At 52.0% G+C, this 16,005-nt stretch overlaps 1 protein-coding gene across 2 annotated transcripts in view; it reads right to left on the reverse strand.

Annotated features, from left to right (window-relative positions):
* Positions 1 to 598: 598 nt before the first annotated feature.
* The window catches only part of BFSP1 (beaded filament structural protein 1), a 66,605-nt gene continuing 51,198 nt past the window's right edge, over positions 599 to 16,005 (reverse strand). The window contains exons 5-8 of one of the 2 annotated variants that reach the window (XM_067707303.1): positions 15,214 to 15,321; positions 6,457 to 6,677; positions 3,844 to 3,929; positions 599 to 2,057 (exon numbers count right to left, since the gene is read on the reverse strand). In XM_067707303.1, coding sequence (XP_067563404.1) covers positions 931 to 2,057; positions 3,844 to 3,929; positions 6,457 to 6,677; positions 15,214 to 15,321 — 1,542 coding nt within the window. In that variant the 3' untranslated portion in view covers positions 599 to 930. The remainder of the gene's footprint in view (positions 2,058 to 3,843; positions 3,930 to 6,456; positions 6,678 to 15,213; positions 15,322 to 16,005) is intronic. The other variant, XM_067707304.1, reaches the window with a different exon arrangement.

The raw sequence follows: 16,005 nt of genomic DNA on the forward strand, positions 1-16,005 counted from the left end.
AAGCCTGACCCAGGATTGCAATCTCTGAGTGACAAATTCTAAGTGACTCAGACAAAAGGACATTCAGCACATACTCTGTGGCGGGTGGCAATGGTCCCCCACTTACATCCCGTGACCCTTACCATTTCCATGTATTTCCATGCCTGACGTCCAAACGCCTGCACCTGTACTTCTCGGCCGAGGGCTTTCCTGGTCCCCAAAGTCAATGCCCTGGGAGCAGCGCTCCCTTCTGACTGACCGGCGTTGGTGGGTCAATACACCAGCTCCCTCACCCTTGGGCAGGGTGACTCGGAGGCGCGTGTTCTACCCCATCTCCCAGAGCCCCCAGGGGTGGGGGCCAAGCGCCAGCCGCCCACAGGACTGACCCATCTGGTAGCCCATCTCCTTGCTGTCCCTGCCGCCATCTCCCTGCCCTCCTGGTACTTCCTGAGACCACCCCTCCCCCCAGAAACTACATCAAATCCTTGCTGCGAGATCAGCTTCTGGGGAACCCAAACCAGGACAGACACCTTTAATTGTTTTACTTCTAACAAAACACTCCTCATGTGATCAAATGTTTGTGCTTGAAATGCAGAGAAAACCAGCCAATCCATCATCTAACACGTTTCTCTGTGGAATCCAGACTCTGAGCCTCTGACGAGTCTCTCAGTGACCCATATGAAGGGCTTGTCTCTTTCCTAAACGAGCATGTCTTGGTGGCTGTTAACAGAGCACCCCTGAGCAAGGCTAACCCACCTAAAAGCCCAAAGCCCCTGTTAATTAGACAAAGGATGTGCAAGCAAAGAAAACGTTTTAATTAAGGCTTCACTGGCAAGCCAGACAGGCCAACTATGGTCTAATCCAAACAAGAACCCTCAGTCTTGTATGGTTTGTCCTAAAATATCCAAGCACTTCCCAACAGTGGCCCAAAGGCACTTTCTCCCCTCGAGCCTAGGCATCGGAAGAGCACTTCTCCTCCAGCTTCTTCTTGTTTGCCTTCGTGTTTTCGATCACGGTCTCCACGATTACAGCAGTCTCTTCGTATGTCTGGATGCTGTCGGTGGAAAACTTCTCAATAGATTCCATCACCTCCACCTTCTCATAGGCCAGCGTCCTGGGAGGGCTTCTCGCCGGGAGGCTGCTGCTCCAAGCTCCAGGCCCGTCGGACCCACCCTGAGTGACCTGAGGCCCTTGAGACTGGGGTGTAGACGGCCCCTCTGGGCCAGGAGAGACTGTGACACAGGGCTCCCTGGCCCCCTCCTCCTCCTTCTGGCCATCCTGTTTCCCCTGGGGGCCCTTCAGTTCTTCGTCATTCGTCTCATCCCCCTTGTCTGCAGTGTGCGGGGTAGGGGGGTGTCCATCTTCTTTCCCCTGGGGAGGCCCCTGTCCGTCCTCCAGACCATCTTTCCCCTGGGGAGGCCCCTGTCCGTCCTCCAGACCATCTTCTTTCCCCTGGGGAGGCCCCTCTCCATCCTCCAGACCATCTTTCCCCTGGGAAGGCCCCTCTCCGTCCTCCAGACCATCTTCTTTCCCCTGGGGAGGCCCCTCTCCATCCTCCAGAGGGGGCTCCGGCTGCTGGGGAGAGGGCTCCACGTGGCTGTCAGGCAGCACAGAGTCGTCCCCCTTGGAAACCACCACGCCCCCTTTGGCCGGGACGGAGAAGGAACAGAAGCCTGGGTCCACGAAATTGGCATCTCCGGAGACCAGCACATACCGCCCCTTGGTGTACAGGTCAGCGGGGGGCTCGGGTTCTTTGGGGCCTTTCACCCTCTCCTTGACCATCTTGCCTAGTTTTTCAAAGGCTTTGCTTATCTTCCCTCCGTCTGGGACATCCTCCGGAGCCCCGTCCACGGTCGGGGGACTTGCTTCTCCCTCCCCTGATTCGAGCTTAGATTCACCCTCTTCTTTAGGTACCACCTGCCCTGGCTTTGCGTCTTCAGGACCTCTCAGTGGTGCCTCTTCCCGACTTGCATCTGCTTTGTCTTTCGCTATGATCTCCTTTTTCCTTGGAACGTTCTTGGGGAGGCCTTTTTGTCTTGGTTTTGCTATTGTTATATCCTGCACAGCCCTGGCGAGATCTTTAAAAAAAAAAAAAAAAAGGACAATGAGGCAAGTATCGTCACCAATGAAAGAGGAAGAAAATGTATGTGTTGAAAAATACACTAATTATCCTGGAGCCCCCCGTCTAGCGCTGGGGTGGGGTTTACTACGTATGATCAAAAGCAACAGGGAAAGATCCCCGGGTCTGAAGCGTCCACAGCCCACACTGAGGACCCAGCTCTGCCGGCCACTGTGTGACTTTGGACAAGTCCCTCGGCCCCTCTGGGCTTGCGGAGGGGAGGGAGGTGCCCACAGTTCCCATCACACTGGGTACAACCGACTGAGATCCGTGATCCTCCTGCAGTAACACTGTGTGGGAGCAGGGCTCCAGTGCCCACCAAGCCCCCTGCCCCCCGAGTTCACAAGGGACACTGGGATCCACAGAGCAGACAGTGGAAACCCAGTCCACAGGGCACTCTCGCCTCAGGCTTCCCCAAAGGAGCAAGGCAGAGCTGCCTGGGCCTCTGACGGGTTCAGAATGGCCTCGGCCATGGGGAGTAGCTCCCTTGTCCCGCTCGCAACCCAGGCCAGATGAACACAGACACCCCTTGCTCAGCGTCCCCTTCCTCCTGGGCAATAAGAGGAAGTGATGCTCTCAAACTCAGAACAGGAATCCCCTGTGCCCGAGGCCATGTTCATTTCCTCAGATCAGCTAAGAGGAAAAACTGAAAGTGTAACACAAATCTCACCCTGCCTCACCCGGGAGGCTTTCCAGCTTTGCTCACAGTGATTTTTAAACTTTTTCATCCCGAAGTCTTCTCTAGCCCCTCCCTCCCTTCACTAACCAGAGGACTCAGTTGCACAGAGCAAGGGCCTCCCGTGGGGCTGACCCTCAGTGACAGGGCAGAGTGAGCAGGCCGTGAAGCCATGATGGGGGGGCACAGTGGGGACACCACAAAGCAGGTGGCTGGGAGCAGGCGTGGAGAAGGGCTTACTTGCAGGACCAGCTGCTGAATTTCAGGGCCCGCTAATCAAAACTGTGAAGAATGTCCAGACAGCGACCGCACAGCATCAAGCCCAGCGCCCTGCACACAGCCACCCACCCCTGGAGCTGGCCCTGGGTGTCTGGGGACCCCTGACCCTGGCAGCAACGTTCTGACTCTGGCACCCCATCTCTGCAAAGCCCTCTGAGCTTTCTGAGACCCCTGGATTTGAAGGCACTATGAACACAGGCTTCTCTTCTCCCAGGCACTGTTCTGTTCCTTCAGGACTGGGGAGACTGCGCTGTGAGCTGACATCTCACAGGCGCGTGAAACCATCCTCAAAGGACCAAATGTTGAAGGCAGAAGCTGCGCTTGCCCACCAAGCTATTTCTGCTCAGTTTTGAATGGGAGAGAGAACGAACAAAAATTGAGCATCTACTCTGCTCCTTACACTAGATCAAGCACCTCTGCATGAAAGAGTTCATTTCACTGGGGGGGGGGGGGGGGGGGGGGCGGGGCGGTGAATAGATACAATTCAGTATTCACTTCTTGCCCAAGTAAATGTTGAGCTGCATTTTTTCTCGCCAGTTAAATGCCTCATGTTCACAGATGGCGTCCCTGAGGGCGTCTAACCCCCATCTGATTTTCTCCTTGTAAACTTTTTGACTCAGTCACTCAGCACCTGTTGGAGGACATCAGTGAGGGAGAGAAGGGACCTCACATAAAAGCACTGAATTTCCAGACGGACGGGGAGTATGAATGCTAAGTTCAGGGAGAAAGCCGCTTGATTTTTCCTTTTTCCCAGGACAGAAAGTCGCAGAAGCCAGGGTTGGGGACTCACCTTTCACACCGTGTCGAGGGCTGAGGGAGGCTCCGTGGCTCACGGTGTACAGAGTGATCGGGGTTTCAATGAAGGCAGAGCTCAGCCTGGCAAAAAGAACCAGAAAGAGGGTGATCTCCAGCTTTAATTCACTGAGCCAAACAGATGGGGGGCGGGCAAGAGGGATGCTCTAATGTCCAGCAAAAATGAAAAAGGCTTTCTCCAGATCCAACTGCTCATGAACCACAAACACATGTACACACTGGAGGACAACGGAAAGGAATACTCATCTCTTTGAGCTCAAGTCAAAGCTGTGAAACACACTTATAAAAAAAATTGTAATTCTTTTGTTTTGGAGGTTTTTTTCAATAAGAGAATGGCCAGCCCAGGCTGAAGTATTTAGGGCAACCAGGGTATAATATGCCCAACTGATCTTTTTTTTTTTTTTTTGGCGGTACGCGGGCCTCTCACTGTTGTGGCCTCTCCCGTTGCGGAGCACAGGCTCCGGACACGCTGGCTCAGCGGCCATGGCTCACGGGCCCAGCCGCTCCGCAGCATGTGGGATCTTCCCGGACCGGGGCGCAAACCCATGTCCCCTGCATCGGCAGGCGGACTCTCAACCACTGCGCCACCAGGGAAGCCCCAACTGGTCTTTTTTAAAAAATAGTTATATATAATCAGAGACAGTGGAAAGATAGAGACAAAACATAAATAGCTGGTGAATCTAAGAGGATTCAGAATTTCCTTGTTCTGTGCCTGCAACATTTCTATCAATTTGAAATTATATCAAAATTAAGAGTTATATATAAACCAACGAAAGGGGTATCCAGTTACCTTTTGATGAAGCCCTGCCCCCAAAACAAAAACGTTCACAAGGACGCTTAAATACCCGTTCAAGACTTATTTTTGTATATGTGTGCATGAAGCATTCACTGTGACATAAATATAGAGCTCAGCACAATACGTTGACCAGAACTAGAGAAAACAAAAGGAAGTCTCGCTTTTCCTCCTACACGTTAGAGCACTCACAGCAAGACAGAGCCCCAGCGAGAGGGAAGGAAGTGCTCCTGTGTCTGGGTGCTTCTCTGTTAACCCAATCTAAACCCCCCAAAATCAGCAAGACTGAATTGAAGAACCTCAACTTAATAGAGATTCAGAGTCCCTATAGGAGGGGGCTGGCCTCAATCTGTTCTCTGAATATCTACAGATACAGACATTGATGTAGCCATAGATGTAGGTGTAGGTGTGGCTATAAATAACGGAGACATCGTTGTAGATGTGCATGTACGTGATGATGTAGATAGAGATGACTTAGGTATAGTGGAAGTATAGGTGTAGGTGTAGATTTAGGTGATAAAGATGTAGGTGTAGCTATAGATAATGTAGATATAAGTGTATGTGGAGGTGACACAGATGTAAATGATGTAGATATGGGTACAGATAATGTCGGTGTAGGTGTAGGTGATGTACATATAAATGTAGGTGATGTAGAGGTAGGTGTAGGTGTAGGTATAGATGAAGATGTTGTAGGTGTAGCTACAGATGAGGTGGATGACGTAGATGCAGTGTAGATGTACACACGTACAGATGATGAGGACATAGATGTAGACTTATGTGTAGGTATAGGTGTAGACATAGTTGATGTAGATGTATTTTTTAAATAAATTTATTTATTTATTTTTGGCTGCGTTGGGTCTTTGTTGCTGCGTGTGGCCTTTCTCTAGTTGCGGCGAGCGGGGGCTACTCTTCTTTGCAGTGTGCGGGCTTCTCATTGTGGTGGCTTCTCTTGCTGTGGAGCACAGGCTGTAGGCACGCGGGCTTCAGTAGTTGTGGCACGCGGGCTCAGTAGTTGTGGCTCATGGGCTTAGTTGCTCTGCAGCGTGTGGGATCTTCCCAGACCAGGGATCGAACCCATGTGCCCTGCTTTGGCAGGCGGATTCTTAACCGCTGTGCCACCAGGGAAGTCCCTATATAGATGTATTAATACATCTAGAAAATGGACCGTAGACGATGCAGGTGCAGCTGTGAATGATGATGAGATGGAGACAGAGATCTACTTCCCAGTGGAGTTCAAGTCAAAGTTCCATTATGTGGAGGAGACCAGACGGCCTGTCGACAGCCACATTACTGACCCAACCAGGTGGTCAGAGTCACGACGGCAGCAGCAGTAATAATACCTACACTGAGCGCTGGTTGAGCTCCAGGTACCGTGCAGGCCCCTCACCGGCAGCACCTCAATAACCACGCCTGATCATCCTCTCTGTTAAGACACTCATGTCCCCAGAGGCCTGTGAGCTGAAGGGAGCCTTCTCCGTGGGGGCTTTCTGACCCCCTGCTTGACATTCAAACACTTCCCCCGTCACCCTCGCCTCCTCTCCCCTCTCCCTGCTGCGATTCACTCCAGAGCACAGGTCACAGGCCACACGCCCTCTGCTACAAACCCACTCATCCTGTCTCCCCGACTAATATTCAAGCTCTGTGAGGTCACAGATATGGGGGTTCCCTTCCTGGCCACATCCCCACTGCCTAGAACAGTAACACAGGAGACACTCAGCAAAGATCTGTGGAACAAGTAAGTGGCCAGCCAGAGAGGTTGGCGCTGTGCCCACGGGCTCTGCCCACCCCTGACCCCACCTGTTGCCTTCGTTCTCGATGATCCGGTGATACCGGTCCAGCTCATTCCTCAGGGTCTGCTGGGCGACCACCAGCTGCCGGCAGTCGTAGGATGACCTCTCCAGGCTCCTCTCAGCCTCCTCAGTCTCCTTCCGCAGGGTGTCAATCTGCTCATTGTAGAGCTGAATCTCTTCATCGTAGCACTCGTGGGCATCTCTGATGGCCTGTTCTAGGGCCGCCGTCTGTGGGCAAAGACACAGCTGTAAGGAAACCCAGCCCACCCTCTCGCTTAAGACACAGACCCGGCAGGGATACCCTGGACGCGGCATATCCAGTTTTATTTGTTCTGTGGGTTTGTTTCTCTGTTTCTCTGTCAGCAGGGAATCCTTAAGCCACAGAGGGATGTGAACCCCTTCTCCTTACGCTTGCATCAGCACCCTTGGAAATCTGCCCTAGCAGAGTCTCCACCCCGCAAAGGCAGTGGGAAGATGACAACCCCAGAAACTGAAACGAAAACTGCCGTCCATGGAATAAAATGTGCAACTCGAACAAAGTACATTCTTCATAATGTACTGAGTTAGCATAAATCTGACAGCTGAAAAATTAGTAAAAAGAAGAACATGTACTAAATAGATAAGATGCGATTTTTACTGAAATAATTAAGGGAGGAAGTTTCCTTGATCTTATTCAGTCACTACGGCACCTTAATTTTCTCCTCATTTCCGATCAGTAGAGTTACGTATATGTTGTGGTAGCTAAAGGGTGTGTGTGTGCGTGTGCACACTCGCACATGTGTATAAATAAAATAACTTCAGGGAAACATTAATTACCTCCTAATGCAGGACAAATCAAAATTAAGGTAGGAAAATAAAAAGAGGTGGCCTCACGTTCACTGTAAGAGCTGTGACAACCCCTAAAGGGCCACAGCGTACTGACTTACAAGCTTAGTACAACCTCATTTTCCCAAAGAGAAGAGATCTAACAGGCATGGCCGGTTCTCAAAAGCAAAATAGAACAAGCAAACCAAACCCACTTCTCCTGGAAGAGTTCTCAAACTTCTTCGTGCATCTGAACCCCCCAAGGATACTGTTACGCTCAGATTCTGACTCAGCAGGTCCGGTGGGGCCGGAGGGGCTGCATTTCTTTTCTTTTCTTTTTTTCTTAAAGTATAGTTACTTCTTTTTCTTTTTCTTTTTTTGGGCTGCGTTGGGTCTTTGTTGCTGCGCGCGGGCTTTCTCTAATTGCGGCGAGCGGGGGCTACTCTTCCTTGCGGTGCGCAGGCTTCTCATTGCGGTGGCTTCTCTTGTTGCAGAGCACAGGTTCTAGGCACCTGGGCTTCAGTAGTTGTGGCTCACGGGCTCAGTAGTTGTGGCTTGCGGGCTCTAGAGCGCAGGCTCAGTGGTCGTAAGCACACGGGCTTAGTTGCTCTGTGGCATGTGGGATCTTCCCGGACCAGGGCTCGAACCCGTGTCCCCTGCATTGACAGGCGGATTCTTAACCACTGCACCACCAGGGAAGCCCGCGAGGGCTGCATTTCTAAGCGGCTCCCACTCGATGCCCATGGCTCTGGTCTCCGGGTCACACTTTTTGAGTCACGGGGGACTAGACAGGTATCTGAATCCAACCTCACGTATGTCCACCACAAGACGCCTCACACATGCAGCTAAACGAGCACATTGGACATGTAGAGGGTGATTATTCCTGCGACAGCCTCATTCCTCACTTTATGTACAGATGTGGCCGTGGAACAGTGACGTCCCTAGTGAGGACACGGGCAGACGCAGCCGACAAAGGTTGTCAGGAATGGATCTGTTGCATCAGGAAGGGGGGGAGGAAAGGAAGGAGGGAGAAAGGGAGGAAGGAAGGAAGGAACAGAGGGAGAGGTACATGCACTAGACACTCTGGGAAGCCGTCCACTGGCCTGTGTCGTCCCCATGTCTGAAGACTGTCCCATCTCACACGTAGGAAGTGTCCGGGCAGCAGTGTGACCACACTCCCCTGACCAGAGCCGCAGAACCAGGACTCAGGCTGGCCTATCACGTGCTTCCTCTCCGGGCATCTGGGAAGGGATCTCAGGAAGAGCAGTGACTTGGTGGTAGGTTCTAGACTCACTGGGACACGTAAGCCCAGGGTCTGAAGCCGCCACCCTGGAGAAACAATCTTTCATAAAGTGCATGGAGAAACTGAGAAAGGCAATTCTTCAGAAAGACAGAGACATGAAGCCAAAAGGCAAAGGCAACAGAGATGAGAGCGCCGGCAAAAGAGAGAAAAGAGGGAATCGGGGAGAGTGAGAAGCTCCCGCCGCCCGCCCTGTTCCCAAAGGTCATCAGCCCCTTTATATCTTGCTCCTTTGGGGGAAAATATCTTCACAGTCGAGAAAGCTGGAGACACCACCCCAGGTGACCCAAGTCTCACCCCCAGTACAAAGACACAGCCACATGGTGCTCCTGGTGAGAGGCACCGAGGACCCATCACTTCTGTCGTGTTCCTGCCGCAAACGCAGAGCCTCAGCTCAGCCCCGAGAAAGCATCAGGGAAGTCCAGATGGGGGGACGTCCCACAGGAGGACTGGCCATCAAGGTCTTGAGAAACAGAGATGGGCAGGAACTGTCCCAGATTGGAGGAGGCTGAGGAGACAGGACAGCTGAATGCAAGCAGGATCCAGGACCAGAAAACACGTGAGCAGGGTAACAGGTGAGATTTCAGGCAAATCTGTTACCAGGATGGCGTGCTCGACAATGTCCTGGTTCCAACCTTGGTGCTGTGCTATTAAGAGGTTGACTTTGAGGGAACTGGGTGGAGAGTACGGGAAACCTCTGAGCTATTTTTGCAGCTTCTTAGAAGTCTAAAATTATTTCAAAATAAACCAAGCGAGTTTGACCAGGTTTCTGTTCCTCATTAAAAATTATCTCCATTCAAACAGTCTCCTGGGATGTCAAATACTGAGGCACAGTCTCTGATTCTTGGTGTGACCACATGCTCTTACCCACACCGGTGTTCACACACTCTAGGAAATGCTTCCATGAAGTAAGGAATTTAAAGGACCCCTTTGAGGCTCAAATCTCAGAGACAAGAAGCCATCCGGAGTGGATGAATCCCCACATAAGACTCTCCATTTCCACGGAGCAGTCCTGAGAACGAAGCCTGCGGGTCACAGGCTGGCATGGCTGGGGTCCAGCGATCCCAGTGTCAACCGGGCAGCAGGAAGGCATGAAAGCTGATCACAGCTGCCTTTCATCAAAGCTTAGCTTTCTCCCACATGAGCAGGAAAGGGCTGTGCCCGCAGCACCTGGTGTTATAGCTCAATAATTTAAACCATTCATCAGAGGGCGGGGTGTTCAGGAAAACCAATAAAAGCCCCACTTGCAGCAGCTCAAAGAGGGCTAATGCAACATCTCTGATGGGAGTGATCTCGGCACGGGCTTCAGAGGCCGTCCAGCCCCAGACTGACTGTGGGAGAAAGAAACCCTCGTTCCAGGAGCCACAGCCCAGAGAGGGAGGCGGCTCGGTCACAGGAACAAAGCCCAAGGTGTCACAGAGCCCACGGAGAGGCCCAGGGTGCTGGGGACATCACGGAAGTCTTCCAGGAGGAGGTGGGGCCGGTCCAGGTGCTGCAGAAGCAAAGCCACTCGCAGAGAGAGAAGTGGGGAGCAGAGGCACCGGTGCCAGGATCCACAGGAGGGGTCCAGAGAGGAGAGGGGGAGAGAGCAGCCCACAGACAGCCCTGGCGGGTGGAAAGAGGCAGGTGGAAGGTGTGGGCCTCCAGGCAGCCGGAACTTCATCTTGAGCTAGGTGACCGTGTGTTTCCGCTTGGACCGCTTAGATCCGGCTGATAGCCGTCTCCCCACCAGGCTTGGGCGGCCGGAGCAGGAGCCAGGCCAGGCTCTGCTCAGTGCTCCCTGGACCTCGCGTGGGGCTGGCCAGAAACGGCTGAAAGATGTGTTTCAGCACAGCTGCAGGGCTTGCCTCTGCACAGCATGGTCCTCAGGGACCCGGGCCAGTGCCTCACAGTGAGCGCATCTGGAGAGGTGACCTCCTGCCTCAGTCCCTTTAGGCACCCAGACTCCTTTGGATCCAAGGTCATTTCAAAAAGGAAAAAGAAATCAAGTGTCCTTCGCCGATTACACGCTGTCTTACCAAAACGTACCACCAGGTGGCGCTAAGGGACTTTACTGAGAAATGACACCTGGGAGTATACTTTCCCAATAATCTGACTTTTTTCACTTTCCTGTCACGGAAACTCAGCAGATGCAATTTAGAGAACCAGAACGCCTGTCCCTTCTCACCCGCCTGGAAGAAGTGCCATCCCCAGGGGTCTCGTGTGTGGTCCACATTCAGCTCCAATCGTGGGTGCGGTCCTGGGCAACCTGTGGACCAACGTTCTCAAACTTGAGCCTGCAGAGCCACCTGGAGGGCTTGTTAAACGAGATGCTGGGCCCTCCGGAGTTCCTGGTTCCGTAGATCTGGGACGGGCCCGGGAACGAGCATTTCTGACAAGCCCCAGGTGATGCTGCTGGTTCAGGGACCTCCCCCTGAGGACCCTGCGACGGAGGGTTCCAGAAGCATCAGATGCCCTAACCATAGGCAGAACCAGCTGCCACAGCCCTGCCGGCTGGAGCCCTCAGGCTGCAAGGAGCTCCCCCTCCCCTGACCCCCATCATGTCCCCAGTCATGGCCCTGGCCCTGCTGAGGGGCTAGGCTGACGAGTCTCCCCTGGAACGCTCAGCTCAGCTACTCCACTGGGAAGTCACAACAGCCTTTTAAAATCAGCAAAAAGCCAGCCGTGCACATCTCGTGAATAAGGCTATGGAGGGCCCGAGCCAGGAACCCGGGTGCCCGAGGTGTAGAATATTCTGGCCCAACGTTGGACCACCCCTACATCAATGTTCTCAGTGTGGTTCCTCGACCAGCAACAGCATCTGGAATTTAGAAATAAAAATTCTTGGGCCACACCCCAGACCCACTGAGTCAGAAGCTCTCAGGTGGGTCCTGCCACGTGCGTGTTTTGATTCAAGCTAATTAGGCAGACTTTCGGCCCCATGACCTTTGCCCCTTAGCTGTATGCCCATGAATATATTATGTTACTCGGCAAAGGAACTTCTTACTCAGCTGACCTTAAAAAACAGGGAGATTATTCTAGATTATTCCTAATTCCACGGGCCCTTAAGAGCAGAAATCAGGGAGATTAGATGCATGAGAAAGATTCGAAGCACCACTGCTGTCCTTGAAGATGGAGGGGCCACATGCCAAGGAAGGTGGACGGCATCTGGAGTAAATCCTGGCCGACAGCCAGCAAAGAAATAGGGTCCTTGGTCCCAGCGGCACACAGAAGGGAATTCTGCCAATGACAGGAATGGGACAGGAAGCAGATTCGGCCCACCACCCAACAAGAACCTCCAGATACGGGGGACCCAGGCCGGCTGACACCTTCATTTCAGGGCTGTGAGCCCCAGAGCAGAGAAACCAGCCAAGCCTGCCCCGACTTCTAACCTGCAGAACCGTAAGGTCACAAGGAAGTGCTGTTTTAGGCCCTGACCTTTGTGAAAATTTATTATGGCCGCAAGAGAAAACTAATATGACTCATGTTTCATCAGACCCCCTGCTAGGTTTTACTTATTATAAGCACATATATTATTATAGAGGAAATGCTTTGGCAATATTTTGATAACTAATTCGGCAGATAATATTTTGTTTCAGTATAATTGGTTTCCTTTTAATTCTATGTACTTTATGCCTTTGACATTTTTCTTTTTTTTTATGGAAAATGTCAATATCTTATTTTACTATTATTAATGTAAGTACGTGATGCCAAAGAAATGAAGGTAATTTTACAAACTCAGAATTTTGGCAAATACATGAAATTTCTGTTTTATTACAGTTTTATACCACATTAGTTCAAATGCATTTCTCTACAACTACGCCAACAGAGCTCCTCTGGAAGTATTTCAGTCATCCTTAATATGTGACTTTACCAAAGACTTAGAAGGTAAAATAAACATAAAATTTCAAATTAGTAACTTTTAATTATGAATGGGATAAGAAATAAAGTCATCAGATGGTGGCTGGGGCTATTCATTTCCAACAAGACACTTTGTTGAAATGTTTCTTCTGATACCCCAGGTATAAATGAGAACCTTCAAAACACAAGGGCAGAAGCAAAGTACAATACAGAAGCCCCTTTAGCTTCAGCTTCCCATAGTCCTAAACCTCTGACGGAAGCCATATGCCTTTAACATTTTTCTCAGAAAGGGTCCAGGGGCTTCACCAGACTGCTGGGCAGGGGACTGGCGGAGGGATGGCACAGAAGAGACAGTGAAGCCCCCCGCAGTTAGAGAGACAACGACCTCAGAGTCAGACAAGCCAGTCTTTCTGCAGCAGCTACGGGTGGGGACAGGCGGCCAAGCAGAGAGCTTTATCTCATGTTCTCAGAAACTAGGCTAAACCTTTATGAAACGTCTTACTTTTTTTTTTTTTTGGCATGCGGGCCTCTCACTGTCGTGGCCTCTCCCGTTGCGGAGCACAGGCTCCGGACGCGCAGGCCCAGTGGCCATGGCTCACGGGCCCAGCCGCTCCGCGGCATGTGGGATCTTCCCGGACCGGGGCACGAACCCGTGTCCCCTGCATTGGCAGGCGGACCCTCAACCACTGCGCCACCAGGGAAGCCCCGTCTTACTTTTATAGTCAATAAATGCATATGAGTTCACAGAGAGACAAGCATTCTTTTCGCCCTGGAACCGGACTTCACCGGTTGATGAGCCCACCACATCAGGCTGGGCTCCCTCATCTCCTGAGGAGACTGGGGTCCTTCTCAGCCTCTCGGGCAGAGGTTTTCAACCTCATCACCGTGGCCACTGGAAGAGCTACATTTTACATCACAAACCATAGGCATCATACAAAGATATAAGTACAGGTGTGTATCTGCACAAGTCTATATCCTTAAACACACAGATATATTTAAACAAAGGTTTCACAAAGTAAATCCTGCCCTACTCGCCATGCGCGCTGTCATCTCCTCTTCGGTCTTAGGCTGGCGCTGTGAGTCCCTTCTTTTCTCAGGCCAGTCGGTCCTGCTGAGTTCATTTCACAACCCAGTAATGAGTGGTAACTGGTGGTTTGGAGAACACTGGTGTCTAGAACCATGACTGGGCGTGCATCCACTTCTCTAAACACTCATTCACACACACACACGTACACACACATACACACACACATGCATACACTTACACACACACATATACTTACATGCACACATACACTTATAGACACATATACACTTGCATGCACACATGCACACATATAAAAACGTGCACACACATCACACACGTACACACATACAGTTACATACACACATTTTACACATACACTTGCATACACACATGTATACATATACTAACGGGCAAATATATACACACACATACACGCATACACACACTTACACATACACATACACTTATATACATATACACATATGCACACATGCACACATATAAAAACGTGCACACACATCACACACACACACACCCTGACCCTCCCTCCATCCTCTCAGGGCCTCAGAGGAAACCACACATTCACCAAGTCACCAAAACGGTGCCTCTGGTCCCCAAGCCGCGGTTTGTCAACAAGAGCAGGACGCGTTTTAAGGGCAGTACTCGCTTTCCTGAGCTGGGGTCTTTGCCTTCGGGGACCATCCCCAGGCCCCCGTTTGCTCTCCGTGGCCCCTGAGTTGCTGCACAGGGAGGGGTCGGGTGGCGGGTGGGGCAGGCATCAGGATTCTGGACTCAAGTCCTGAGATCTGGAGGAAACCGTGCACCCACCAAAAGCACCACATCTCATGTGGCTTCAGCAGGGTTTGATCTTGTCAGGCATTGGTGGGATAGAGACAAAGTCACATATAGCCTTTAATGGTCTGGGTTTTCTAGAGGGGCAGATTTTAAAATTTTTGTTCCCTTGTCCCTTATGTGTACTTGTCAAACCGAACATCAACTTACTTTTGGATTTGGGAAATGTGGTTACACAGCGTAAGGGGCGTATTCTAACCCAACGTCCCCATCAGCATGGCCCGGTGTACAGTAACGAGAGGAAGAAAACTGGAGGAATCACAGGGTTGGCGGGGGTGGGGTGACCCACGAAGCTCATTAACCGCAAAGGAAGGCCACAGAGACAGGACTGCGCTTTCCTGCAAAGTTTGCAAAAAGCTTTTCTGCTCGTTTGCAAACTAAGCGTCACCGAAAAAAGAAAAGGGGTGGGGTGGAAATGCAAAGTTTCCGCTGACAAGTTCTGAGCAGGAGCAAATCCCAGCACAACCCCTCTCTCCAGGGCTGCAGTCAAATTCTGAAGGAGAGAGTTCAGGTCATGAGAAGAGAAACAGGAAGCACAGATTCATGCGAGCGTAGGGTAAGAACCCCAACGTATGTCCATTTCTTATTTTCAAAAACAAGGTTAAACTGGGCAAGACAGATCGGTTATGCAGAAGTGGGGATAGCTTACCCTCGGTGGGGGAGGGGCAGCGACTCAAAGGGGGCCTGCGGGGGATCTCCAGGGACCACGAATTTTTGGGACCCACTGCCCCCATTGGCCCAGGGCTTTTCCATTCTGGGCAGGAAGGCGTCCCGGGGAGTGGACTGCTGGTCACCTCACTGAGGATGCTGTTTGCGGCTCTGAGGGCTGAGGACACAGGTGTGTTGAGTCTGTAGAATTCACAGCGCTAGATGCACGAGTGCTCACCTGTGCAGGCCCGTGACACCTGAATGAGAGGGGCAGAGAGGAGGGGCGGGCATACCTGGGCCTGCAGCTCGGCTCTCTGGGCCTGCAGGAGGCAGAGCACCTCTTGGCTGTCCTCCAGCTGGCTCTGCAGGGTGGCCACCTCCCTTTCCGTCAAGAGCTTCGCCTGCACAAAGAAGCCAGACTCAGCACGCTCACACTTGGAGGAGAGGGGCCTCTGTGTTCTGCATGTTTACGTCCCCCCAAGTTCGCAGGCCGAGGCCCTAACCCCCAATGCATGGCATCTGGAGGTGGGACCTTTGGCAGGAGGGTTGGTTTAGATGAGGTCATGAGGGTGGGGCCCCCACGATGGGATTAGTGTCCTTATTAGAAGAGGACGAGACACCAGGGCCCCCTCTTCCATGCGGGCAGGAAGGAAAGGACAGAGAGAGGGGTGGCATCTACCAGCCGGGATGGGGTTCTCCCCAGGGGCCAAATCTGCCAGCCCCCTGACCTTGGACTTCCAGCCTCCGGAACTGTAAGCAATAAGTGTCTGTTGGTTGAGCCACCTGGTCTACGGTATTTTGTCACAGCAGCCAAGCTGACTCAGGTAGGCCCACTGTGGCCACTCACTGCCTTTTCACTTTGTTTTCTAAGCCTGAGCCCTGAGCCAGAGCCACCAACTGTGCTGAGCCGTCCCCATGGCACACAGCAGGGGCCATGGCGACAGGGGAAGCCCTGTTGGTGCTCCCCGAATGTTTTGGAAGTAGGTCCACCCTCAACCTCTCCACACTCTGCAGAGCAGCTGCCCTTTTCCCACCAGCCTCTCCACATTATTCAGAAACATCTAAACCCCTTCTTGAGAGCCTGG

Source organism: Pseudorca crassidens, chromosome 15 (assembly GCF_039906515.1).
Source record: "Pseudorca crassidens isolate mPseCra1 chromosome 15, mPseCra1.hap1, whole genome shotgun sequence".
Classification (NCBI taxonomy): Eukaryota; Metazoa; Chordata; class Mammalia; order Artiodactyla; family Delphinidae; genus Pseudorca; species Pseudorca crassidens.